This window comes from Rattus norvegicus, chromosome 4, assembly GCF_021556685.1.
Source record: "Rattus norvegicus strain SHRSP/BbbUtx chromosome 4, alternate assembly SHRSP_T2T, whole genome shotgun sequence".
NCBI lineage: Eukaryota > Metazoa > Chordata > Mammalia > Rodentia > Muridae > Rattus > Rattus norvegicus.
In genome coordinates this window covers 53,887,793-53,914,644 of record NC_141537.1, presented here as the reverse complement: position 1 = coordinate 53,914,644, position 26,852 = coordinate 53,887,793, and the positions used below count along the sequence as shown (strand labels likewise).

The 26,852-nt window shown below is 38.1% G+C and overlaps 1 protein-coding gene across 2 annotated transcripts in view; it reads left to right on the top strand.

The window, feature by feature from the left end:
* Wasl (WASP like actin nucleation promoting factor) overlaps positions 1-24,172 on the top strand; it is a 48,698-nt gene extending 24,526 nt beyond the window's left edge. The window contains exons 2-12 of one of the 2 annotated variants that reach the window (XM_087659217.1): positions 792-926; positions 3,744-3,830; positions 4,482-4,578; positions 8,421-8,444; positions 11,383-11,551; positions 12,604-12,646; positions 13,355-13,508; positions 18,529-19,046; positions 19,733-19,841; positions 21,625-21,713; positions 23,759-24,172. In XM_087659217.1, coding sequence (XP_087515343.1) covers positions 792-926; positions 3,744-3,830; positions 4,482-4,578; positions 8,421-8,444; positions 11,383-11,551; positions 12,604-12,646; positions 13,355-13,508; positions 18,529-19,046; positions 19,733-19,841; positions 21,625-21,686 — 1,398 coding nt within the window. In that variant the 3' untranslated portion in view covers positions 21,687-21,713; positions 23,759-24,172. 2 annotated transcript variants of the gene reach the window in all.
* The last annotated feature ends 2,680 nt before the right edge of the window (positions 24,173-26,852 follow it).

The window sequence follows — 26,852 nt, the reverse complement described above, 5'->3', positions numbered from 1 at the left end:
GGTTATGGGAAGTACACATTATCAAAGTACATTTTGTGCCTTATGAAAATGTTATAATGGAACCCACTACTATGTAATTAAACTGGGAAATGACTCATGAAATAATTTACTTTAATATTTACATTTAAAAATAATTATTTTCATAGCTGGTTCTGTATTTTGGTTTAGGAATGAGGTTAGTGGTCTAGAAGCTATTGTTGTTATTTTCAGATTTGTTAGTGCCGTCTCTGTATGTGAGTGCCACTTTAAGAGAAATAAGTAGCTACCTTCAGAACTTTAACATTAAAAACTGTCCTATTGTTTTATAGAAGTCGGCTTTTCCTGATAGGATTGTCCCACCATTTAAATGTCCATGCCCTCAAAATGCAGTATAATTAAGGGGATGTGAGAATATATTATATAATATAGTATAATATTGCATATTTTAGCTTTCTCACTTAGAGTTTATCTATCTGATTCATCATTTGTCTGCCTTAGTGTTGTGATTCTTGAGTGTATTGTGAGGTTAAAATGGCAGTAACGATGATTACATGGGCTTGGTATTGTAAGTGCATATTTCTAGATAACAGTTTAAGAATCAATAAATGTAACTTTTCAGTAATTATTGGTATGGGTATTAAATTAGTTATAACTTCAAAAAGAAGTGACTTAAGATAATTAGTGTTCCCTTTCTGGAAACTAGCACAGTTGGGTGGTCCAGCCTTAGTGCTTCAGAGGGTTGTAGTCAGGATGTCCACAGGGGCTGTGAGCATTGTTTGGAAGTTAATGGCTGTTCACTTGGTCTTTTGCAGACTATGTCTTCAGCAGTGGTGCAGTTATATGCAGCTGATCGGAACTGTATGTGGTCAAAGAAGTGCAGTGGTGTTGCTTGTCTTGTTAAGGACAATCCTCAGAGATCTTATTTTTTAAGAATATTTGACATTAAGGTAAGTTTTGTTTTCATTTTAACATTTTTGGTGGTTAAGTTGTTGTCTGCCTTGGTTATAGTTTAGTGTAGATGTTCTGATTGTCCTGTGTGTGTTTACATTGGTATCATTAGAAGAGTGAGGTTTGTTGTTGATACCTAAATATGGATATTGGAACAGAGTTGGAGCCCAGATAAGAATATTGAGACATTCTCTTACCTAAAGTCATCTGCTTTTAGACACAGTTTTTTGTTTTTTCTTTGACATTTTTTAATATTCAACATGATACTATATGCATTGCTCGCAAATCTAAATCTTAGCAGTGTTTCCTTTGAGTCGGGTCAGAAAAGAACATAGAATATGAAGAAGTATCTGCGAACTTGACAGGTTTTGCTTATGTTAGGCTAAAAGGTGAGTTTTTTTTGTTATATTGGTTTTAGGGTTTTTGTTTGTTTGTTTGTTTTGTTTTTTTCTGACTTCATGAGACAGGGTTTCTCTGTGTAGCCCTGGCTGTCTTGGAACTCCCTTTGTAGACCAGCTGGCCTTGAATTTACAAAAATCCACTTGCCAATTCCTCCAGAGGGTTGGGATTAAAGGTGTGCATCACTGCCCAGCTAAACTTGGTTTATCTGTCTGTCTGTCTGTCTGTCTGTCTGTCTGTCTTTCTCTCTTTTTCTCTCTTTCTTTCTCTCTTTCTTCCTTTCTTTCTTCCTTTCTTTCACTTTATCTTTTACTTACTCACTACATCCAGCTCACTGCCCCCTCTCACAGCCCTTCCCCCCCCTCCCCCTTTCCTCTGTGTAGGTGGGGGACCCCCTGGGTATCTCTCCACCCTGGTGCTTGAAGCAAGGTTAGGCTGGGTTTCTTTCAGGGTAGAGTGACCTTATCTTTTCAAATGAAATGATCACATCCTGCAGACAGTTTTAAAAGGAAAAAAGATCCTGAAACAAACCTTTAGTTTTGCATAACTTTTATTACACATTGTTACTTTATTACACAGTGTTACTTTATTACACATTGTTGGTTTGTTTATTACTGTTCTTACTATACCTCAAGCATACATTAAACTTTATTGTAAATATTTTTCTACAGGGAAAGCTGTAGATAGGTTCCAGGTATCAGTGGAATGCCTTCGATTGTGTACCTCTGATAAACGTGGCCTGCACTAGTGATGTATTTTTTCTTCTCACTGCATCAAATATAATAGCACTTTTTACTTAGGCCTTTTGTCTTGGACTTTCCTCACAGCCTCTTATTCATCTTGCTCATAAGTTAGTCCTTTCAGGGAACAGCAAATATTTTAGCTTTGTATACACTGTTACTTATAAAGTGATCATTTTGCTAAAGGGAAGTCTCTGTGCCTGTAAAAATACTAAACCTTCTCCATAGTTAGTACGTAAATGTGGCAATAAGTAGAATAGGACAAAAATAAATCGGCAAATAAAACCTGACATTGAGCCTGCGCACTGCTACTGTGTGGTACTTCTCTGGATCCTAACTTGTTTACCTCTTAGAAAGCATTGTATTGAATGTGGAATTTAAGTTATGGTACTTTAGTTAATGCTTCTTAAAATCTGTGACTCCTAACACACAGCTGAGAGATGTGGCATGTTCCCATCACCAGCACTGACTGACTGTGACAGTCCTTTTAGGGAAGAAAGAATATGGTGCATAGTCTGAAAGAGAACCTGCAAGTAGCTTTGTATTTCAACAATTGTATCAGCAGTAAGACGCACTCTTCCACAACAGAGTAACTATACCACTGCACTAAAAAGAGAGATGCCCACGGTAGCAGTCATACATGAATTTATAGCAGATTTTTTTTGGTTCTTTCTTTTTATTAAATTATACTTTATCCACTTATTAGAGTTTATCAAAGAACTTCCAGAAAGATTTAATCTCCATTCTTTAGGGACTGTTCATTTACAGAGTAGGACACCATGTCATAATCACAGTTGTGGGCCGCATGCTTTTTTCCAGGTGATGCATCCATTGCCTGCTGCCTTCATGGTTTCTTCTCCTTGGCCTCAAGTAGGGCAGGTCTTGCAACCTCCAAACCTAGCGCTCTTCTCAATGAGCAGTGATGTGTGTTTATGAGCAAAGCTCCTCAGTGCTGGCAACCTCAGCTGTTGATTTTTCATATTTTAAATTTGTGATGTAGTTGGAGTTTTGGGTTTCAAATCGGCAGTGATTACATTTTTCTCACTATTTAATTCTGATTGGAGGTAGCCATTGCTTACTAATTATAATTACCCACCTTTGGCATGAAGAATAAGTAGATTTCTTACATTGTGTCTGTAGATATGGTAGTATGTAGAACTCTCATCTCTTGGTTAAATTTGTTATGTTTCAATCACCTGTCTTGCTGCTGCATGGTTGATAGTACTTGAACTAGTGTCTCCTTAGGCCACTCTGCAGAGGTCTAGAATTCAGAGTATTACCGAACAGCCCAGAGACAGTGTATTGGATTATTCTGCATCTGTAATTGAGGAAAAGGGTAACAGTATTACTGTGACATTTGGTAGAACATGACCGAAAGCTTAGCTAACGGAGTTACACAGTGGAGCATCTATCTCACTTGCCTAGAGTGATGTCCCTATTCCAGTGAGCCTAGTTCTGTACTCTGCTAAGTGCTGTACTTGGAAATGCTTGCCCTGCTGAATGAAACCACTTATAAACAGGTTCCATTTAGTTACTGTATTGTGTATGTTATATGTATATGACAAATATATGTTCCTAAAAGTCTTTGTTTATAAAAACAGTCCCTTTAAGGAGTTGTCTCCTTTTTAATCCTAGAAGAATTTTTTTAGTAGATTTTAACTTTTTTTCTTTTTCTAGGATGGGAAATTACTGTGGGAACAAGAGCTATACAATAACTTTGTATATAATAGTCCTAGAGGATATTTTCATACCTTTGCTGGAGATGTAAGTCCTATTTTCTTTTTATCTTGGTAATTTTCCTATTGGCTGCTGTCTTAATTACTTTTCTGTTGCTGTGAAGAAATAGCACAGGTAAGGCAACTTACAGAGGAAAGGATTTCTTTGGAGCTAACAGTTTGAGAGGGTGAGTCTGTGACCATCATGACAATAATCACAGCTACAGTGAACTCAGGAGCAGTAACTGAGAGCTTACCTCTAATCCACAAGCATGGGGCAAAAAGAGCTGACTGGGAATGAGTCCAGTTTTTGGAACCTCAGGGCCCACCCACAGTGTGCCTAACAGTCCAGTTAGGCCACATTTCAACTGGGAACTAGGCAGTGAAGCCAGTGACCTTACAGGGGCCATTTTCATTCAAACCACCACAGTTGCCTTTGTTCAATCTATGTTGTTTATAAAGTTCTGTTGAAACCAAATGTAATTTTTTTGCTGAAGACAAAGTATTTAGTTGTTAAGTTTTTGCCAAGTAAGGAAGCTTTTCTGATAGTCTTACTTTACCTTTTCTGAGCTTTTTGCCTTGAAGTTACTTAAAATGTAACTTTGCTCCTTGTGTGCTTCCATGGATTGTCATTATTTTTGGTTTATAAAGCTAAGTTCATGAACTTTCTTGTTTGTTCTTTTTGATGGAAATACTTCAGACTTGTCAAGTAGCTCTTAATTTTGCCAATGAAGAAGAAGCAAAAAAGTTCCGAAAAGCAGTTACAGACCTGTTGGGTCGACGACAAAGGAAATCTGGTAAATACCTCCTTGCTTTTCCTTTTGCATTATATACATCACATGAACCAGCAAACTAGTTATCAGGCAGATGTGATTCTCAAAGTCAAATCGTGGTCCAAACTGGCAGCCTGGGTTCTGCTGAGGTGGCTTCCCAGACTGGGAGCAAGGCTCATGCAGAGTGCGCTCGCTGACCAAAGTCAGAAAAGCTGCTATAAAACATTGGATCCTTCTGACCAAGTCAGAAATCCTGTTTAAAAAAATTATTGAAGAAGAACTGTTTTCACTCTTCGACATCTTCAGATAATTCAGCTCTCACTAGAGAAAATTCTAAAGAGCTGCTATTGCTTTCTGCCAGCACATCTCATGCAAGCCAAAATCGGTTTTCTGTTTACATATCAATGAAGTTATTTATTCTAGGTTCCCTTTTGATTATTCTATGAATCTGTATCCCATGACCTCCCACCCCACCCCCAGCCCTTTGATTCTTAGGAGACAGCAAGCATACATTTTTTTCTTAACATTGCAAAAAAATTTAGAGGCCCTGTCCCAAAATTACCATTTCCACCATGACTGAGTATAACCTTGCTCTATCCCAAGCTGACCTTGAACTTAGGAATCTTCCTGCATTGGCATCTGCCTGTCTGTACCTTTCTGACAAGCTGGCTCATAGCATACATAGCACTTGTTCCTTTAGATTCTTAAAGCACCTCATAATTCATATTGCATTTTTTGCATAGTTGAGAAATTACATATTTTGTAACTCATGTATTTAGAGCTCTTTCCCATAGCCGTAAGGGCTGTCCAGAAGGTCCCAGCCTGTATCATTTTGCTGAGACATTAACTACATCCTCAACTCCTGGACTCATGCTCTTACTAACCTTTATGGCATCATTAATGTTTACAGGAAGGACATTCCTCGGGGCGGGAAAGAGTCCTCCACTGCTAGAACTGGTTCCAGAAAACCTGTACATTATCACACAAACAAGCCTTATGCTCAAAGCAGCCATCGATAGTCATGGAGGCTCACCCCTGTCCCAGGAGCAGGAGCCATCTCACTGTCCCAGCCAAGGCCACACTGGTTCAGCATGTTACTGTGTGAACTGTGGGCATCTGGCTTTATCATCCATATGCATACAGGCAATGGCTAGTGTTTGTCCCGGCACAGTTAGTGTTGTGGCAAAGCTCATATAGCCTGAATAGTTATTGTCTGGCTTTCTCTACAACAAATTTCCATGGTACCTACTTCAAAAGAAATATTTTAATTTCAGTAACCTTTTTTACAAATAAAATTTTATGTTCAGCCACTCCTAAATTTGCATTAATGGCATTCAAAAAACATATTTAAGTATATTTTGCAGTTTTAGTCTTTTTTAAATTATTACAAGAAAAAATAATTATTTAATATTGCCAAATACTCAGTGTTCAAATATCCCAGTATATTATCAGTATGTTTTTTAAACTTTTTATTGTTGTGAATTTCACATCATGTACCCCAATCCCACACATCTCTCTGTCTATCCAAAGCTGTTCTCTACCCTTGCAACCTCCCCCCAGATGAAAACAAAGACTAAAAAACAAAATGAAACAAAACAAAACAAAATCTCATCACAGAGAGTGCAGCACGTCACACAGATACCCTTTGGTCCAAACAGCTTTCCTTGCAAGTGTTCATTGCAGTGAGTCGTTGTTCTGGTCTGAGGCCTGTGGCTCCTATGTGTGCTCTTAATACTGGATCCTCACTGGGACTTCTTCTCTTCCCCGTCTCCTCTTCCCTTTCTTCCTGTCCCTCTCCTTCTCCTCCCTCCCCCTTCCCCTCCCCCTCTTCCTTTCCCTCCCTTTCTTTGCCACCTGCAAAGCTTTTTCATGAAATCTGGAATCCTAACTCTAGACTTCACACTTGCCAGGCAAGCACCATTATGTACTGTGTTGTCTCTCTGAGTCTCTAGAGTTGGATTTAGTGACATTTTGTGATTAGTATCTAGTGGACCTTTGTGAAATGCTTTAGTCAGAATAACTGACATTTTTGAAGTAGAGGAATTGTCCTGCATATAGTGGCTGTCTAAACTTTTAATTGTTTCAGCTGCACAGAGAACATGGCCTTAAGGGTACAGCTGAGTTGGTCACTGTTGGCTGGCTCTTCATACCTTGTCTCCTCCTTTTTTTACCTTAGTCACAGGGTTCTAGCTAGTAAACAACTGATGTGTTTTCTTTTTCTCACTATATACCATTTGTAACCTTTTATCTCTCTAAGGCTGTCTCTTTAGTCTTACTGGTTCCACATTTTTGAAGTAGTTCTGGGATACAGTTATAGATTTAATTGTCCTAAGTAATGCGCTTGCAGTTCACTAAGTTATATGTCCTCTTCAGTATGTGTTAGGATTTGAACACTACTCCTTGTTGCAGTATGAGTCGTCCTATGATACTAAGACATCCCACCCTCCACATATTAACACTGTTTTGTTAATAGCGCTCTGCAAATGTCTCACAGGAGCCGCAGACTCTTTGTTACTCAGCCAAACCGTTCTGATTTGTTTCACTTAAATGCTTCTAACTCAGGTTATTGTCTGCAGAAATTGCTCTAGAAACTTACCTTTTATTTATCTAAGCATATTTTATATTTAAGTAATAACCATTTTGCATGCAGAGATTAATGTCACTATGAAAACTAAATATTAACAGTATAGAAATTACTCCATTAAATGATCAGATTTGTTGCTTCATCTGATCATGAGATGGAATATTATGTCTATATATTCCGTTAGTAAGGACTTTTAATTTAGCCACCAATTGAGCATTACTGATGGGGTTTGTTATTTATGAGCTCATTTTTTTATTACACTAGTCACTGATATTTCTTATAATGTCAGAAAAGTTTATATTAGAAAAATATGTAGAAATTATATTTGTTTAAAATTCTTTAACCCAGTAGGTCATGGTTGTGCATGCCTATAACCTGAGCACTTAGGAGGCAGTTGCAGAATTGTATATGGATATAAAGGTCAGCCTGACCAACATAGAATTTCTATGTCAGCCAGTGCCACCTAGCAAGACCTGCCTCCAACAAACAAAAAGTTGAAGGGGGTGGGGGGGGGCCTTTGTCTCTTGCATTAATTTGGCAATTTCACTTTCGATCCTGTGTGTGTGTGTGTGTGTGTGTGTGTGTGTGTGTGTGTGTGTGTGTGTGTGTCTACATGCGCACGCGTGCGTGCATGCGCGCGTCTCAAATGCCCCTTAATTTTATCCGTCTCTTCCCATGTTCCCTCCCACTCCCTTCCCATTTCCACTGGATCTTCCCAGAAAACCTCACTATCCATCCACAAATATTTATTGTTTTCCTTTCCTAATGAGATCTCTCTGTTCGCTTTAGTCCCTTACCCAAGACCTACCCTCTGTGGTTCATTGTATTAACCGTAGCTTGTTTGTCATTAGCTTAACAGCTGCTCTCCACGTGCCATTGGTTTCCTAGTCTGTTGTCCGTTGCTTCCCTTGCTATCTCTGCACACAGTCCTTTGAATGTAGGTTTCATCATGTCACTTGTCCTCCCAACTGAGACTTGCTCCAGCTCACAGACTTACACTGTGAGGCTTTATCATGACAACCCTGACAGACGTGCTGACCGGCTCCTTTCCCTGTGTACCCCAGTCCAGCCTTCATGGCATCACTCACATTGTAATCTTAAGTTCTGAGTAAGTTTTTTATTTTATTTGGATATCTTCATACTTGTCTGTTCTTCAGAAGGATTCCTTAACCATCTACACATTACCTCAAGAGTAAGAGTTTAATGAAGTATATTACAAAGTTTTTACTTTTATTAGATATATATATATGTCTGTTTTTAATGCTTTTTTTTATTCTAACAGAAAAAAGACGAGATGCTCCAAATGGTAAGCTTTTTATGATTATTGATAAAAAAGTTTTAAATTACAATTTAATTCTTGTAGACTGTATATTTATTATGTAGACTGTATATTTATTAATACTGTTTTACTTTCGGGTAATAGATGAAAAATAAGAATATATAATAAGTTGCTCCACTGTTAAGATGGGAGGGGGATTCTTCCCAAGTGACCTGACTCATGAGTAGGCCTTAATCACTATTATGTTAAAATGACTTTAAAGGAGAATTCCAGGCTTAGAAGATATGTAGGAGAGGCAAAAGAAACAGCTAAGACTTGGGTCATTCATTCATGTGTGAACCTTTAATGCAGTTTAGATGTTTTTCCTAATAGATGTCAGTATTGTAATGTTTGGGATGTTTATTATATTGTGTTTGGTGAGCATATATTGAGTACTAGTTGTAAAGACTTTGTAGGGGGACCATCTAATTTTGAGAAAACAACTTGAAATATTAAAATACATGAAATCATATAATTAAAATTTTTGGAAACATTTATTTCAATATCCACATGTATTTATAAACTGGCACCTAATTTCTGTGAATAGATACAATTTGAATATTCCTACTGAGAGACTCATAATTTTCATGTCTTTCTTGGATTGTTCTTGGGTGGGTGGTTGATTTTTGAAACCACTTCTACACAGCCCTGACTGTTCTAGAACTCACTATATAGATCAGGCTGGCCTTGAACTCACAGAGATCCTCTTGCCTCTACCTCCCAAGTGCTGGCATTAAAGACTGCTCTTGGCTTTAAGTCTTTAGTTTTATAGTTTTAACCTTTTGATGTAATAGTACTAACTTGTTTTTATTCAATAAGTGAGAAGGGGTTTTTGGTTTGGTTTTTTCATAGTATTGTTAAAGGGCAAAATTATGCTGCCAGTATTGCCGATATATTCATCCTTTCAACTTATAAAAATATATAGTGTACCAACATATCACATATACAGTGTGAGTGGTGAGTTTTAATTTTTTTTTTTTCAGTCCAGCAAGTTTTGCACTCTCCACTGTGAGCAGTAGCTTTGTTTTAGCATTACTGCATTTTGGTATGTCACCACTAGGTGGCAGTGGACACCGTAACTATGGTTGCTCTGTTAGCTTATCAGCTCTTTTAAAAATAGAACTGTCAAAGAGACACTTTATGTAGTAGTTACATATAGTCCTAAAATGTAGTTTGGTTATCTGCCTCAGTAGACCTCTGTGCCACCTCTTTCTCAGCCCTGTAACCTTAGTACAATGTTCTGTTTTCATTATAATTAAACAAAAGCTTGAGTTCCTTTAGATTTGAAATTAAGATTATGATTAAAATGAACTGTCTGCTGTCCATAAACATACTGAAACCTCTTTTCTTGTGACAGTTGTCTTGGATTAGGAAGGAGTAGCTCATATCTTCCTGTCCTCCTTGCTCGCTCGCTTTTGGTTTTCTGTTTGTTGTCGTTCGTGCAGATCAGTCTGATCTTAAGCTCAGGTTGGCCTTCCTAGCTTCCTGTTCATTCTTAACTTTCTTCAGAAATACATGAGCTGCTTTTCCAAATAAGATATAAATCAGGAATTCAGATACCTTTAATGATTCCAGTACAATTGAGACTTTCAACATAATTGAAGAATTTTAGTCAAATGATATAATCACTTGTATATCAGCTAATAATTTAGCAGCTCTCAACCTGAGAGTTGTGACCCCTTTGGCAATAGTAGCAAAATTATGATTATGGAGTAGCAACGAAATGATTTTATGGTTGGGGGTCATGAGAATGAGGAACTGTATTTAAAGGGTTGCAGCATTAGGAAGGTTAAGAACTACTGCTATATTTTATTAGGGTTTCTATTTAATACTTTATAATTGTGTTGGGGGTTCCTAAGGCGACTCCCATAGTTAGAGGCTCATAAGGGGAATTCATGAGACTCAATAGATAGTCGTTCTTATTGAAAATATGCAGTGTAGCGAAGAGATGGCAAGCAAAATAAGCACAGAAAACTAGAAGGGATGGATTCCATCTATCTCTGTCTGGTGCCACAGACAATGGGCTGCAGCTTCCAGGAGTCCTTAATTGTGGAACTATATACAGTGTGGTCTAAAGGAAAGGCTCATTAGAAAAGCTTATCAGAGATACAGTGCCTTGTGTTCATGTAGCAGATTACCATGATTCCAGGTTTTTCCTACAGGTAGAAAGCAATAGTAAGTGTAATTGATTGTTGGCACGAGGTTTGAGCACAGTGAGCCCGCCTGCCCTCTCAGGGAATGAATGGAGAGAGAGGTTTCAAAGTTTTATGTCAACACTAATCAGCCAAGATGCTGCCTGTCCTGATTAAGTTTTTATTGCTGTGGTAAAACAGCATGACCAGGAAACTTATAAAAGATGCTTAATTCAGGGCTTATGACTGTAGCGTGAGGCTAGAGTCCATGACCATCACAGTGGAGAACATGCAGCAAACAGGCCAGCATAGTGCTGGGGCAGGAACCAAGAGCTTACATCTTGACCCGAGGGCAAGAGCTAATAGAATGATATGGGCTCTTGAAATCTCAAAGCCCTCCTGCAGTGACATACCTCCTATAACACGGCCATTCCTCCCCCAACAAGGCCACACTTCCTAATCCACCCCAAAGAGTTTCACCAACTGCAGACTTAAGCATTCAAATGTATATTTCATTCAAACCAATGCAAAAGTCTCAACTTTGATTCCTATCTATAACTAATAGCGATATTTTGAAACATTTTGAAAACCGTCACTAATGTAATGAACTTAAGGGAAACTTGGCTTCAGAGAAGAATTTGTCAGAGAATTGTGTATTAAAGAATGTGCTGACTTAAAGTATGAGAGATACAAGAATTTTTAAGTCGAATACATTATACAGTAAATTATAAATTATGATTCTATAAGATTATTTTCTTAATGTGTCTCTCAGACCATTTTGGCTCTCTTTATAGGTCCCAATCTACCCATGGCTACAGTTGACATAAAAAATCCAGAAATCACAACAAACAGGTTTTATGGTTCACAAGTCAACAACATCTCCCACACCAAAGAAAAGAAGAAAGGAAAAGCTAAAAAGAAGAGATTAACCAAGGCAGATATTGGAACACCAAGTAATTTCCAGTAAGACTCGTCTTCTGTGTTCTCATCATTAGAAAGAAAAGAGTGGCCTTGCGTGTGCCAGGCTGGCCTTGCATCTGGGATGTTCCGCCTTAGCTTCCAGAGCAGTAGGTGGTTCTGGGTGTGCACGACTGCACCCAGCTTGACCTTCATTCTTCTTATGTACGCTGAGCTGTTCTGGACTTCTAACTAATTATAGAATTTTGGTTTAGGAGGGTCTTTGTTAATAGTTGCCATAAAATATCTGTTGTGGTAGAATATTCCAACAAAGAACAACTTAGAGGAGGAAGTTTACTTTGGTTACTTTTCTTAAGGGAAGGTCAGCCATCATGATGGAGAAACTTGGCTTCATACAGGAGTGTGAGAGCAGCCTGGCATTTGAGATGCAGAGAGAACAGGAAGTGGGGCCACGCTATAAAACTTCAGTCTGTCACCAGAGATGTACTCCTCTAGCAAGGCTCTACTCATAAAGGTTCTGCCACCTTTCAGATGATACCACTAGCTGGGTCCGACACATGAACCTTTGGGAGGCATAGCATATGTAAAATATAAGGGAATGACTTGTATGCTCATCAGTTTGGGTTTTTGTTTTGTTTGTTTTCCTATTTTTGCACAGAATGAATAGATTAAGAAAAAGTAAAAACTCCAAAGGAGCAGGCTTCCAGGGAAGAACACCCATGTCTATCCCTTTTTAATAGTTAGAGATATTTGGGAGTTTTATGTTGTTTCTTGAGACAGTTTGGATCTTCTGTGTCACCCAAGTTGGCCTAGAATTCCAAGTGTACAGTGTGTACTAACAAGCCAGTTTTGTTCCATAAATCTGACAGTTTACTTCTCTATCCATTTGGAAAAAATTAGATATAACTATTTTTTAAATCCTTGAAAATAATGTTTTTTTTCACTTTGATGTATAAGTAGCGTGAAAGATGTCTGCAAGAATTGTCTAGAAACAAAAGAAATTGGGCTGTATACAACACATTTCAAGTATTTTTATGCATATTTCACAAGTCCTTGTTTGCGTTTACTTTTCTGATTTTATCTGTTTTCCATGCTAGGCACATTGGACATGTTGGTTGGGATCCAAATACAGGTTTTGATGTAAGTATCTTTTTAAGCTGTATTTCCTATTACTCACAGCACACAGATGTGCTATGGCTTATCCTTGGATTTTTATTTACAGTTTTTTAAATATTATGTATTAGAATTTGAATGTTCTGTGTTTGTATGCTGCTGAGGTTTGAGTTCATAGTTTTGTCATAGTTGCTAAGTCCCTTAAGGGAAAATTTCTGTATTCCTTCATTATGTGCTTTGAATGCAAAGAGAAAAAAGTGAGTTTTGTTAAGTAATGATGTCAAAAGAATATCTATCAAATTATTGGCAAAATAGTACCATCAGATTCTTAGTATGGAGTTATAGAATAGTCTAGTTTGTTTTGAAACTGAGTATTCTTTGAGATACTGTCAAGGACTTCTGGAATACCACAAAGAGGTCCTTGCCTTCAAATTTTCAGACTGTGGTAATTCAGGATTAAAGCAAATCTTGTTTAGGATAGGTTGCAATAGATGAACACAAGGTCTAATCTTGAATGCACTAATAAAAATATGAATAGAGTGCCCTCTTTGAAAGCATGGAAGAGATGAGATAACATAGAAAATCTTTTATCTTTCATAATAGAAAATTTAGTATTAGCATTTAAATTGCATGACCATTTTAAAAGTCTATGAGTTTAACACAGGTAAATTTTAAGTTTTGCTGTGATTGTTTTGAACACAACTGCCTACTCAGAAGTTGTTTTATCTGTTGTAGCTAAATAATTTGGATCCAGAATTGAAGAATCTTTTTGATATGTGTGGGATCTCTGAGGCCCAGCTTAAAGACAGAGAAACATCAAAAGTTATTTATGACTTTATTGAAAAAACAGGAGGTGTAGAAGCTGTTAAAAATGAACTCCGAAGGCAAGGTAACTTTTGATTTATTTTGACTTTTTTTTTTTTTCTGTTTCTTTTAAATTTTCTAAGATTATCTTTATGGTGAAAAACTAAGCACCCCTCCTTGAGCAAAGTCTTTGAATTTGTGTATGACAAATTCAGCTCAGCGTCACTGTATCTTTCATTATTTTGGTATAACAGAAGCCTTGAGCTAGACATGGGAAGATGACCTTTACCCAGCACCTGGGAGGTAGAGCAGGCAAATTCCTGTCTTGGAGGCCCACCTGGTCTACATAGATAACTGCATAGAGAGACTTGTCTTCCAACAAACAAAAACATGAGTGATTATTAGCCTAAAAGTCACCATGTAATCTCTATAACACATTTTCAGAATATAAATTATGTAAAATCTTTGTAATTTGAAATATAAAATTTTGCTTTGTTTTGGCTAGGGTATAATAAAATCTCTTGGCTCCAGAGACCACAGTTTACACCTGGATGTTGAGTAGTTTAAAGAACTTTGTGTTTTGGGTGCTCCCAATATTAGGACAGCCAGATGCAAGGACAATAGGTAGCCTTTGCTGTCACAGTCAGCACGACACACCATCTGCATTTGGAACCAAGTGTCTCCTCTTTGTACTGACACTAGGGAGCTGAGCTAATGCTCCAGTTCAGTGTCCTTGCATCTGACTGTCATTTGAAAGTGGGTATTTAATTACCTTTGTCTGCTTTTTAACTGCTGGCCCTCATTTTAATGAACGTGATCTTCCCTTTTGTAGTCAGTAAGGTTTAGAATCTTTAGGGCCAACTCTGAGAGCAAACAACTTCCAGGTCATATTGCTGCTGTATAACCACAGCCAGTTCAGTAGATACTTGGATTGGGCTGATCTATCTGACTAGCAGGCAAGTCACCCTTCAAGTGGTGTAGATTTAAAACATCTGTGGTTACATTTAGTCGTTTTCCAAGCTGTACGGTCATGACTTATATCCAGGTAAAGGACGATAGATCTTAAGGACTAGATAGGCAGACAGACAGATCTCTCTGCTGCACCCATGGTGCCCAGGGTTAATCGCCTGTTAGCATGTAGTCACACTCAGCATTATTGGACCATCTACATCGCTGTCTTACGGTTTTTGTACCTAAAGAAAAGTAGATCGTACTAACTGGTGTGGGTTTTTTAACTTTGTTAAAGGTATTTTAGAGACAGTTTGTAAGGCCTTTCCTTAATTGAGTTACCCTACAAACAAGAAGTCACAGGCTTTAAAACATTGCCACCAAATGTCAAGAGGAAGAGATTTTTATATTTCAGGAACCTGTTACATGCTAAAGGGTGGTTTTATTTTGTTTATATTTTATTTGTAATTATGTGTGGATGTATTGTGGTAAAGGGTGGTTATGCCTGTAAGTGCAGGGCTTGCAGAAGGCAGAAGAGGACATTGAATCCCTGAGAACCAGAGTTTCATCGGCCAGTAGTAAGCTGTCCAACATGGGTTAAGAATTGAGCTGAGGGGTTGGGGATTTAGCTCAGGCCCTGGGTTCAGTCCTCAGCTCCAAAAAATAAAGTAAAATAAAATAAATAAATAAAAAAATAAAAATAATTGAGCTGAGATCCTCTGAAGCAGTTCACGCACTCTTAGTCAGTGAACTGTCTCTCCATCCCAGGGAAATTTTTTTTTATAGAGAGATAAATTAATGATTTATTTTTTAGAGTGAGCACATTTATAAATTAGTATTCAAAGATATGAAAAACAGAATGGAGATGTTAATAAAATTTGTTTTAACCTACTTAGTAAATCTTTTATCATTTATTTTATAGAATCATGAAATCAGATTTATAAAGACAAGCAAATTTGTGATTTCCATCATATCCCCATGTGTAGCTCTTACGTATTAAGTCCATTAACTTATAACAATCTGTTCTTCAGGTCCACCACAGTGGAACGGTATGTATGTGGAACAGTATTTGGACCACTACTCTGAATTTTGCATGATTTGCTGTGTTGGTTTTTTGAGTAGCTAGTGTTTACATGTGCTGCCCTCAAAACTAATGTTTTGATCATAAAGGTGTTTTTGTATGTAGTTTTTTTGTTTTTGGTTTTCACTGTCACCGTATACCCCTGACTGTCCTGCAACTCCCTCTGTAGAAGAGGTTAGCCTTGAACTCATAGAAATCTGCCTATTCTGCCTCCAGTGTACTGGAATTAAAGGTTCATGTCTCCATCGCCCAGTACATAAAGATTCATGTGTAATAAAAAGAAACATTTCTAGAAGTATAAATATCTTCTATAATCTTATATAATGTAGATTATTTATTGAAGTTCTCTACTAGTAAACAGCTCTTGCTCACAGCACTCATGTTTTATTGACACTATATATTTTACAATTGATTACACATTTGCTTTTCAGTAACCTGTATAAGATATGTCTATATTGCCTAGAAAAAGGAAGATGTGCAAAAGAATTCTTATTCACCACATGGAATTGTCATCTCAGAGGCTTGCTGCTAAGCTCACCCTTTCTAGTTTTTTCTGAACTCTGGCTGGCTGGCTGTTTAAACTCAGCTGAGCTGGCCCAGTCTCCTCCGAGCTGACTGATTCAAACTGGCTTCCTGCAGAATTGCTCTGCTTAGCCGCCTCCTTACTTTGGCAGTGTATTCCACTCTTCCGGCTCTTTTACATTCTCTGGCTTGTTGTGTCTTCTCCTGTGTCTAGTTTGCTCTCTTTGTAATTGTCTGTAAAACTGCTACCCACTAACTGCTCTGTGCTCCTCCTCTCTCCCTCCCCCTCGCTCCCTCTTTCTCTCCTCTTCCTCCCTACTCCTCGCTCCCTCTTTCATGAGAGGCTCTCTTAAGTAGATTCTCTTCCCTGTGCTGTTCACGTGAGAGTTGGGAGAGTGGGCATATGCTATCTTTGACTCATCTGTCATATTTTCTTCTTTGATTTGTCACTTTGTCTGCCCCTCAATTAGACAACACTTTCAAACATTACTGCTTCCTTCTATAACCTAGCCTTACTTTCATTGTTAGGGATTAAAAATGTGTACTAAGGGTATGTCTGCATTCTCGCTGGATCATATAGACCTATAAAGTCTTCGGATATGATCCCTTGCCAGAGCAACCATGTTACTGGATTAAAATTATCTACAAGGGTGGAGCAATATTAGTGAGAACAATATCATATATTCATTTAAGCACTTGACAATATTCCCATAAATTTATACTAGATAACATTTTTCTGTTATATTTTTATGAGATAACTTGGCATTGGTTCCTAAAAGTATTATGAATTCTTTAATACTATATGACCTTGTAATATTAAATAAGAAATTACATAAGAATTATTACATAAGAAATATAATTACCTACTGGTATTCTTAATAATACTGATGTTGGTCTGAAATAATAATTTTCAAATATGTCATCTTTTTATGTGCCATGAACACAAAGGTATTTTTCCCTTCCTATAAGATTGAGTGTTCTGTAGATTAATCAAGGATATTTATTTATATTTATGTATGTATTGTATATTATATATTTTGTGTGTGTGTGTAGATTAGAAGCATACTTTTTTGTAACATTCATGTCTTCCTCTTTGTTAATTTTCTTTCTTTTAATTTTAAAAATACCAGTTCTCATTCTCCTTCTGGTATTTGTGAACATTTAAAAGATCCTCACACTGGTGGCTGCTGCTTGGGTAACTGGCATCTTGGTGCACCTGACTGTCCTGACTGTGTGTCTTTACTCTTCTGTTAATTCTTTCACAGTTGTCCCTGTGATGTGGTGTGTCTGTAATAAATAGAATACAAATAATAAAAAGTAAGGATTGGTGATAGATTATTTTTAAAAATGCAGTGAAGTTTTCTGTCAGCTAAGACAGCAGAAGTAGAGAGATGGCTCGGTAGGCAAGAACACTGGCTGCTCATCCAGAAGACGTAGGCTTGATTCCCACCACTCTCATGGCAGCTCACAGCTGTAACTCCAGTTCCAGGGATCTGATACTCTTTTCTGACATCCATGGCAAACAGAATATATGCAGGCAGAATATCATACACATGAAACAGAATGAGTGGAGAAATGATGTAGTACTTAATGTTACATTGATTTGTATATGTCGTTGGTAAAATCATATCTCTAGAAACACAAGATTTAATCCTTAATGAATTTATTCATATTTTCCAATATATTTTGGTATTACAGTTCTTTTGAATTTAAATACATCTTACATCTTCACTAAAGTAGACTAAGAATAGAAATATGACCACTGGGGTGGTGATAGTTTTTTTTTATTAGTAACTGCAATATAATTTTAGTTTATAAAAAATTAGTTGATTTAGTTTATAAAAATGTTTCCTAATAATCAATCCAGATCTAAATAAGTAATTGAACATTTAACCAAACAGCCACTGTCTGGTGGTAATACCATGCCTAGGCTCATGTCCAGTTTTTGGTAATATTAAACACAATATTATAAAGTAAAAGGATATATGTAAATTAGATAATGAAATTATGTTTTGACAGAAAGTGTTATGTTTGGGTTAAACTCTGATTGATGTTAATAAATTCTGATAAATTTTGCCATACTATAATTTTGTATCTAAATTTATTTTATGTAAAATATAAATAATCTAAAGGGAAGGTTATCGCTAATTACTATCAAAATGTCATTAATTACTATCAATGTAAGCTAATGCTTACAAACAAAGTGTTTAATTACGTTGTTAATTAAAGTAAAATGTATATTTTCTTAAATATTTGTGTGTGCATGTGTGCATGTTGCTGGGGTCAACCCTAGCGCATGCTAGACAAAGTTTTACCAATTAGCACTGTCAGTATACAGTTGTGTACCGTGTGCATGCCATGCAGGGCCGTGACTCTTCTGCAGAGTCTTACAGGCAGTTGGGAGCTGTTTGATGTAGGTACCGGAACTCAACTGGAATCCCAGGCAAGAACAAACGCAGCTTATTACTGCTGAGCTCTCTCCAGCCATGTGTGGTAAAGTAAGTTGTTTTATTAAATGTTTATGCTTTCATTCTTTTCTCTGCTCTTATTTCAGCACCACCACCTCCTCCACCCTCAAGAGGAGGACCTCCCCCTCCTCCTCCCCCTCCTCACAGCTCAGGCCCTCCTCCCCCTCCTGCCCGTGGAAGGGGGGCTCCTCCCCCGCCACCATCAAGAGCTCCTACTGCTGCACCTCCACCTCCACCTCCTTCTAGGCCTGGTGTTGTCGTTCCTCCACCTCCTCCAAACAGGATGTACCCTCCTCCACCACCAGCCCTGCCTTCCTCAGCACCTTCAGGCCCACCACCACCTCCGCCTCTGTCTATGGCAGGGTCCACAGCACCACCACCTCCTCCACCACCTCCCCCTCCACCAGGGCCACCACCTCCCCCTGGCCTGCCTTCTGATGGTGACCATCAAGTTCCAGCTTCTTCAGGAAACAAAGCAGCTCTTTTGGATCAAATTAGAGAGGGTGCTCAGCTAAAAAAAGTGGAGCAGAATAGTCGGCCCGTGTCCTGCTCAGGAAGGGATGCACTTCTAGACCAGATACGACAGGGCATTCAGTTGAAATCCGTAAGTAATGTGACCTTTTTATTTTTGATTTATTTGTTTGTTTTTGATACTATGGGCTTTTACCACAACTCATTATAGGGTATCTATCTTAGAGACTTACTCTTACCCTTTTATAATTCTTACAATGTTTGTGTACAAAGAAAGGTACACATTTTGGACGAATATCTATAGTTATATAACCCATACTTAACATAAAAATATAAAGTATCTGTTACCGTTGAAAGTTACCTTCCAACAGTCGCTGATCTGATAGCTTTGGGCTAGCTTTGTCTAACTCTAAATTTCACAAAGATGGAATCTTACATTGTGTTTGCAATTCATTGTTCTAGATTTTAAATAAAAGATCTTTTTTAAGAAACTACCTACTAAACTAAGGAGAATTTATAATAGCCCTGTTTGGAAATCAGACTCCACAGGAAATTGAAAGAGTTTTCAACTTTGAAATTCACAGCAGTGATGGTGTCTGTTTGGATTTAGCGAAAATAAGATCATTTTGTCATCTTTTAAAGGTTAAGAGCACTTCCCATATTGCACTTCGATCACAGATAAGCTATCTTACCTTGCTGTATGTGTGCTAGAGGAGGTCCTAATGCTTCTGTGACAAGTACTCTGCCCTCTGAGCTATCAGCCCCACATAGATTTTTGCCAAAGATTTATAATTGAGTTTAATAAGTTTCTTCCCCAAGGTGTCTGATGGCCAAGAGTCCACACCACCAACCCCCGCGCCCACTTCAGGAATTGTGGGTGCGCTGATGGAAGTGATGCAGAAAAGGAGCAAAGCCATTCATTCCTCAGGTACGTCCACGTGACCTCAAAGGAGCAAGCGGGGGTGCTTTTCTATGATATAAACAAAAAGGCTCTGCAATTTCTTTTTGTTTATGATTTTCTTTGTGACTATTTTGTCTGCTAATTGTGTAGCTCACTGATAGGAGTTCACAGCATGATTAATCGTATAGTTTACTCATTGTCTGGTCTGCCTAAAATTTGATAGATACCAGGACAACATAGCCATACATAAACTAGAAGAAAGACTGTAAGAAGTGATGAATTCATTTCCTATACTGGCCAATGAAATCTTTGACAAGCAGGGTAAACACAGTGATGGACAGAAATACCCAGTGGAACAAGGACAAACTACTGAATAGAGATTTCTGATCAATCGGATCTCTACCTGCAGAAGAATACAGTTAAACTCTTGTCATTCATCCTGCACAAAAGTCTTTTAAATCAAAAGACCTTAATTTAAAACTTGGAATGCTAAGCCAGGCTGTGTGGCTAATTTCTTTAATCCCAGCATGTGGAAGAGTCAAGTGGATCTCTGAGTTTGAGACCAGCTGGTCTGTTCCAGGGCAGCTGGGGCTACAGAGAGAAACCCTGTTTTTGAAAGAAAAAAAATGCTGGAGAGAGGGGCTTAGACTTCTTTTGCTTTTCTCTATCTTCTGTTACGTTTCAGGTTGTGATACTAGGCAATCTGTGTTGTAGGGGAAGAGCAGATACTCTGTTCTTGTCACGCTCACACACACAGTGTCACATCTGCGGCACTTTCTGTCTCTTTATTGTTTTAATATCCTCTCTTATACACTTGGCCTTCATAAGTTTTATGAGGTGTAGATACTATGGAAAATTGATAGATGGTGGACATGTGCTCATAGAATTGGATGCCATCTAAATCTAAATTCATTCAGAGAGTAATGACTGTCCTCCTGCTGTTCAGGATGCTGTGGTACATAGCAGACCAAGTCTTAGCTAGCTGTCATGGAGCTTGTATTTGACTCTGAAGACACAAATTCATAGACAGGAAGGGGAAATGAAGGAGACTGTGGTACTGGGGAAGATTACACAGGATGGTCAGGAATAGCCTCTCGGGGTGGTTCTGTGTGGGATCTAAATGATAGGACAGAAGAAAGAGCTATTTCCAATGATGAAATGTGAAAGAGAAGTTCAGTGGGGGTGAAGGAAAAAGAGGGAAACGGTCATACTAGAAAATGGGTGAGGACGACGGGGTGGAGGGGGGGTCGTTAGAGAGGACAGGAGGACTGGGCAAGTCATGTGTGATCTGGGGTAGATCTACTGGAGAACAGCAACAACTGGGGCAAAAAACGTGACAGTAGGTGTGGACTGTGGTAAAAAGGAAGAGACTTGATGGAAGGAGAGGAAAAAAGAATTATTAACAATTCATATGCCTGTTCACCTGAAAGAATGATGATGTCATTAAAATGGAGTAACAAAATTCAGGAAGAAAAACAGGTTGTGGGAAGAGGACCAAAACTAAAATTGTAGGTTTGCAAATTAATGTGTGAACCCAAAATTTATAAAACTAACCCAAGTTTCATTTGACTCAATAAAAAGCACTGATTGAAATCTTTTTCACGTACGTAGTTAGGGGCTGAACCCCAACCAGTGGATCTCCTGTTCTCATCTTTGATCACCATCCATAGTCTATAGATTGATTTTATTGGATTAATTTTAAACCATCTTAGTAAGTAGATAGTTAAATGTTTGTTAGGAGTTAGTTAGTTGGAAAGATGACTTGAATTATTTATGTGTGCTTTACTCCTGATTTTGGGTTTACTTTTAGATGAAGATGAAGATGATGATGATGAAGAAGATTTTGAGGATGATGATGAGTGGGAAGACTGATCTATATATTATATATATATTTTTAAGGTGAAATACTAAACACTACTTCCTGTCTATTGATCTGTAAAATTATCATGTAAATGTTCTACCAATTTGCTGTATATTTTTGTTGCCTTTTTTGCTTTTTTTTTTTAAATTAATCTGTGCAATACCTCATTTAATCTGTAAAGGTTTGTTATAATCCTATATAAAGCTACTCCCTGTTGCTGTGTGCAAGTTTACAACAGGATGCTCACGTGATTTGTGAATATTTTCATTCTATCAACAAGGGAGTTTAATTATGTGTGAGACTGACACAAACCTTAATGTAATTTAGTTAGAATGCCAGAAGGAGAACACTATTTTCATACCCTACTTTTTCTGTACCTAAATTTTCTTAATAAAATTTAGTATAGCACTACATTCTTTTTCAAGTGATGGAAATTTAGTTTCTTTAGCCCCTTCATTTTGAATATGATGCCACATATGAATGTTGAAGCTGATACATTGCACAATACCCTAGACACCACTACACTGATGCAGTTTTTCAAACTCTAGTATTATGTGTTGCTTAACATCACTACAGAGATGCTGCTGAAGAGAGACGGCAGCGGCGGCGCACACCTCCAGTGCAGTAGTGCCTGCCGTTGGTAAGCAGTGGCATCGCATCCACAGGCAGGAACCCTGACGAGGCCTCACTCATGTGCTTGTCCTTGACCAAGGTGATTTTTATGCTGTGGCAAATGTGACAGGCTCTTTTTAGCAGAGTTTAACACTCGTTATCACACCCGACATAGTTTCTGGTAGCATTTTTCAAGGTAGTTTCGTGCATCTAAACAACTGTCATGCCCATATTTGACTCAGAGGGGTGTTGGAACAGTGCTGCAATGGAATGCAGTTATCTTTGTATTTTGCACTTTGTGGGCATCGCTGTATTCAAAGTACCAACCGCCAGAGTCGGAGTTTTTGGCAGAAATATGCACGAATGCTAACCCTTGCGTATACCATATATTTTTATTTTGATGGCCGCTCCAAGTTTTTGTCAAGTACCACGTGTATGTAGAGTTTACATTTTTCTTAAAAGATTGATCGTCCCAATGCAAATTTCTTAGAATACATAACTGATTTGATAGTTTTTTTTAAATAAAACTTTACAGCCGGCACAGTTGTACGCATACTATATGGTATGTTAAAATTAGGGTTTCCTTGCCACTTTACAGTACACTAATCTGCCTAAAGGTTTCATATTTACAGTGATAATTATCTTACCTACCTACTTTAAATAAATTTTAGGTAGATGATTACCTGATTTAAGTGCAGACATTTTTCTCACATTGAGTTGAATGCAGAATGTAGCTTCAAATGTATTCATTATAGTCACAATATCCAACTAAAAATTATGCTATCTAGAAATATACCGACCAAAATCTAGTATTGACATGATCTTGACAGGCTGGACCTGCGAGATATGGTTTGAATTTTAACCAGTTTATCACATAACCTCTAGAGACCATGCATATAATTATTGTCAGGAATAATTTAAAAGGTTGAGTTGCTGAAAGCAGTTAAGTGGTGCAGTAAGATAGTTAAGTTATTCAAAGAATGTTCCCCTCCTCGCAAGAGTAATTAAAGCACATCTGAAAGATTCTCAATGCTGTGTTTCCTGTAAAAACAGTGCTCTCTGCTGCTGGGAACTCTTTCTGCTTACTGTCTTTTCATGTGGCTTGAGCTCTGTGAGACCGTGTAGATGAGGCTGGACGGCTACTACCCACACAGTTAGGGGTCTATAGGTCGGAACTACTTTAAATAAATAGCATCGGACGTTCATATTTCTTTTTCTTTTTGATGTGAAGAAAAAAATTAATGCCTAAAAATGTCTTTGAGATAATGCCAATTCCGATGACCCTTACCTTTTGGCCAAGAAGAAGTTTGGGATCTTTCCAGCTAATTTGCTGTTTGATCAGAAGCTTGTCTAGAGAGCCTCTGAGTTCTTTGAGTTGCATATACATTGGGGGGATATTATTTGCCAAAGGTAAAATTGAGTTTATTCTTTTTCATACAGAAAAGGGTTTTGCTTTTTACTTTGTTTAAAGTCTAAATTACAGGAGCTGTGGGGTTCAGTCCAGGCATGAAGACTAATCCACTCTGAGTCAAGTGTCAGTTGTACAGCTCCGTCCCCCTCGTCTTGCACTATGGATGCCACTCTTCCTGTGCGTCATCTGGAAGCCTCATGGATATATCCAGCTCTGTGCTTGTCTGGTAGCCTTTGCGTTTAACAAACTAGCATGAGGCCTTTTATATCTTAAATGCTATGTGATAGACAATTTCAGCTAGCCACATATTGTATTATGAAATTCATAAAGATTTTCAATCATCCAATTCCATTTATCAACTGAAATTTTGTTTAGTATGTGAATTTTTTTGAAATGTATAGTAAATAAGATGTTGCACTGGTGGCAATTCATCATGGAACATAATAAAATTAATTTGACTCAAATAGTATAAAATAGTGTGTCTCATTTGTTTATTAAGATGTTCAAATAAGTTGACAGTTTTAATTGTTGAGTCTAGCCAAGAGTGCTCAGAAGTGCCAGGTAATGTTTGAGGTCCCGGTACTGCATGTCCTAAGTAAGAGGTAGTGTCATTAAGTAAACCTGCTGAGTAAAAGAATTTTGGGAAACCTGGTGGCAGTTCAGCTCCTACTATGAAGCCATGTGGTATAGTAATTCTACATAGAACCTTCACAGTGCAAGCTCACACTGTCGGGACTCTTTCAAACCAAAGAAGTTGGAGTCTTCTAGACCGAATGATACTGGAGTTCACTAGGAATTTAATAAATGCCAATCATAGTGGTTCATGTGGGATAAAGTTTTTAACAGACAGTACTAGAGGTGATGCACACTTAAACAAGAAGCTTAGTTTTTGGTGTGATATTTTGTTCCACTGACCCTGGCCCAAGTTGGAGTCTGAAGGTGAAGTTGTGCTGCGATCCAGAGTACAGAATGTGGCAGAACACCTTTCAAGAGCTTTGTTCTCTGAAGATGTTTTTGTGGCACAAATGTGACCACTTAATGTAGTAAACTGTTAAAAGAGTTGTGAGAGCAGTGTGCCTCAGAATTATCCTGTCCTGTTATATTTATCTAGGCAAAGGTCCCTAAATGACTGCTGTAGGGATAGGATGACAGGTATATCCATAAGGCACTGTCTAACAGGGAATCCTCTACAGAAAAGGTGAGAACTTCTCCAGTGCTTGGCACACATCTCCACTTTACAGCAGAGTTTTCTCTCATCTCTTGTCCTTTAATACACGCTTTTAAAAGAAAAAAAGAAAGAAAAATTGCTCGGCGTTGGAGTGACGAGAGGCTAAGAGCACTGGCTCTTCTAGAGGCCCCAGGTTCAGTACCCTGCTCACAGCTGTCTGTAACTCCAGTTCTACCAAACAACTGGCCTCATTTGTCCTCCTCACGCACCAGACTCATGTGGCGCACAGACATACATAAACCAAAAGCAACGAACGCATAAAATATTTTTAAAGAAATTTAAATCGAGAAGTGATTAGAGAAAGATTTAGTAAGCAGCTCATTACAGATCTGATAGGTATGTGGTTAAAAATTTCACTTCATCTAACTGAGTGCTGATAGAAGCCACTAGCATCTGCCCAAAAAAGCTGGAGTGAGCCTTTGCCTGGAGCATGTGCTAGTGTTTTGGCTCAGTGATGACAGTCACCCTACATTGCCCAGACACTTAGTCATCATAAGGTTCTTAGGAGTTGAAATGAGGTTGAGCTTTTGATTGTACGTCCAAATTATTTCATTAGTGTTTTGTAGGCCATAGTAGGCAGTGTTTTTACTTAGATGTAAGTATTCTATAAACTCTTATAATAAACCTACCTGAAAAAGAACTAGTTTGCAAAGTATGTATCTGAATAATTTTTAATCAACAGAGGCACTGTCAAAGACTGGGAGTTCTTCCAAGGAGCCCAGGAACAACATGGATATTTGATCCCAATGTCCTAGTTTTACTGAGAGAAGTGACATTCTAATTTGATTGCATGCACTTCATTCAAGTTTATTAGAGAAGAAACCGGGAAGTAAGTGAAACCTTGTATGTCATGTTGAAAGAAACAATTGGGGTAAAAGGGATCATACTGGAAAATGTCTACTGGGAAACAATACTGATTATATTTAGAGGTCTGTGGAACCCCATTAGCCAACAGGCTAATGGCTTTTGGCTTAGGGCAGCATACGGTGCCTACTCGGGGTATTGTCCCCCACTTTATAACCTCCATTTAAATAACTTACACATATGTGTATATTTTAGGAAGCTTCTCCAGAGGTAGGTTTCCAAATGGCGTTCTCAAAAGGCCTTTAGTGTTACCCTTCCCATATTTGCTCTCTACACTACCCTCCCACTGCTTATCCGTCTACTCCTTCCTATTCTAGTCCCCTTCCTACCTATAATATGGTGAACTTGTTAATTTAGTAGGAAGAAATAGACATGAGAAAACATGCTGTATCCTGTCTTCATAAGTTCCCAAGTGTCTGAATATCTTTTAAACCAAAGACAAATGTGCGTGAATACACATGTGACTTACAAGCCTCTAGAAGTAATTACTGTTACTATAAGCTGAGAGTAAACACCAGAATTAACTCCCTTCATTCCAAGAACTACCCCTTAAAACAGTGACTCTCGGCCTTCCTAGTGCTGTGACTCTTTAAATACAGTTTCCATGTTGTGGTGACCCCCAACCATAAGATTATTTTGTTGCTACTTCGTAACTATAATGTTGCTACTGTTAAGAAATCATAATGCAAATATTTGATACGAAACCCCCTGTGAAAGGGTCATTTGCGGTCCCAAGCGGTCCTGACCCACAGGTTGAGAACCAGTGCTCTATATGATCATGGTAATAGGTCAAATCCATATGACCGTATACAATACTAATCCCATAGGGGAACTTTTTTGAGGGTTAGGGGGTTGAGTCTAGGACTAGGCTGCCCTTGAATTCAAAGATCTGCCTCTACCTCACAAAAGCTAGGATTAAAGGCATGAACCACCACACCCAGACTACGAGGAACTTTCTATAAAGTGCTTCTGGCTCCTAGCATGTTTTAGTGATTTAGTAAATTACCTTGACCCAGGACTGCAGGTAGGCTCATGATCAAGAAAGAGCAACAGAAAGACATT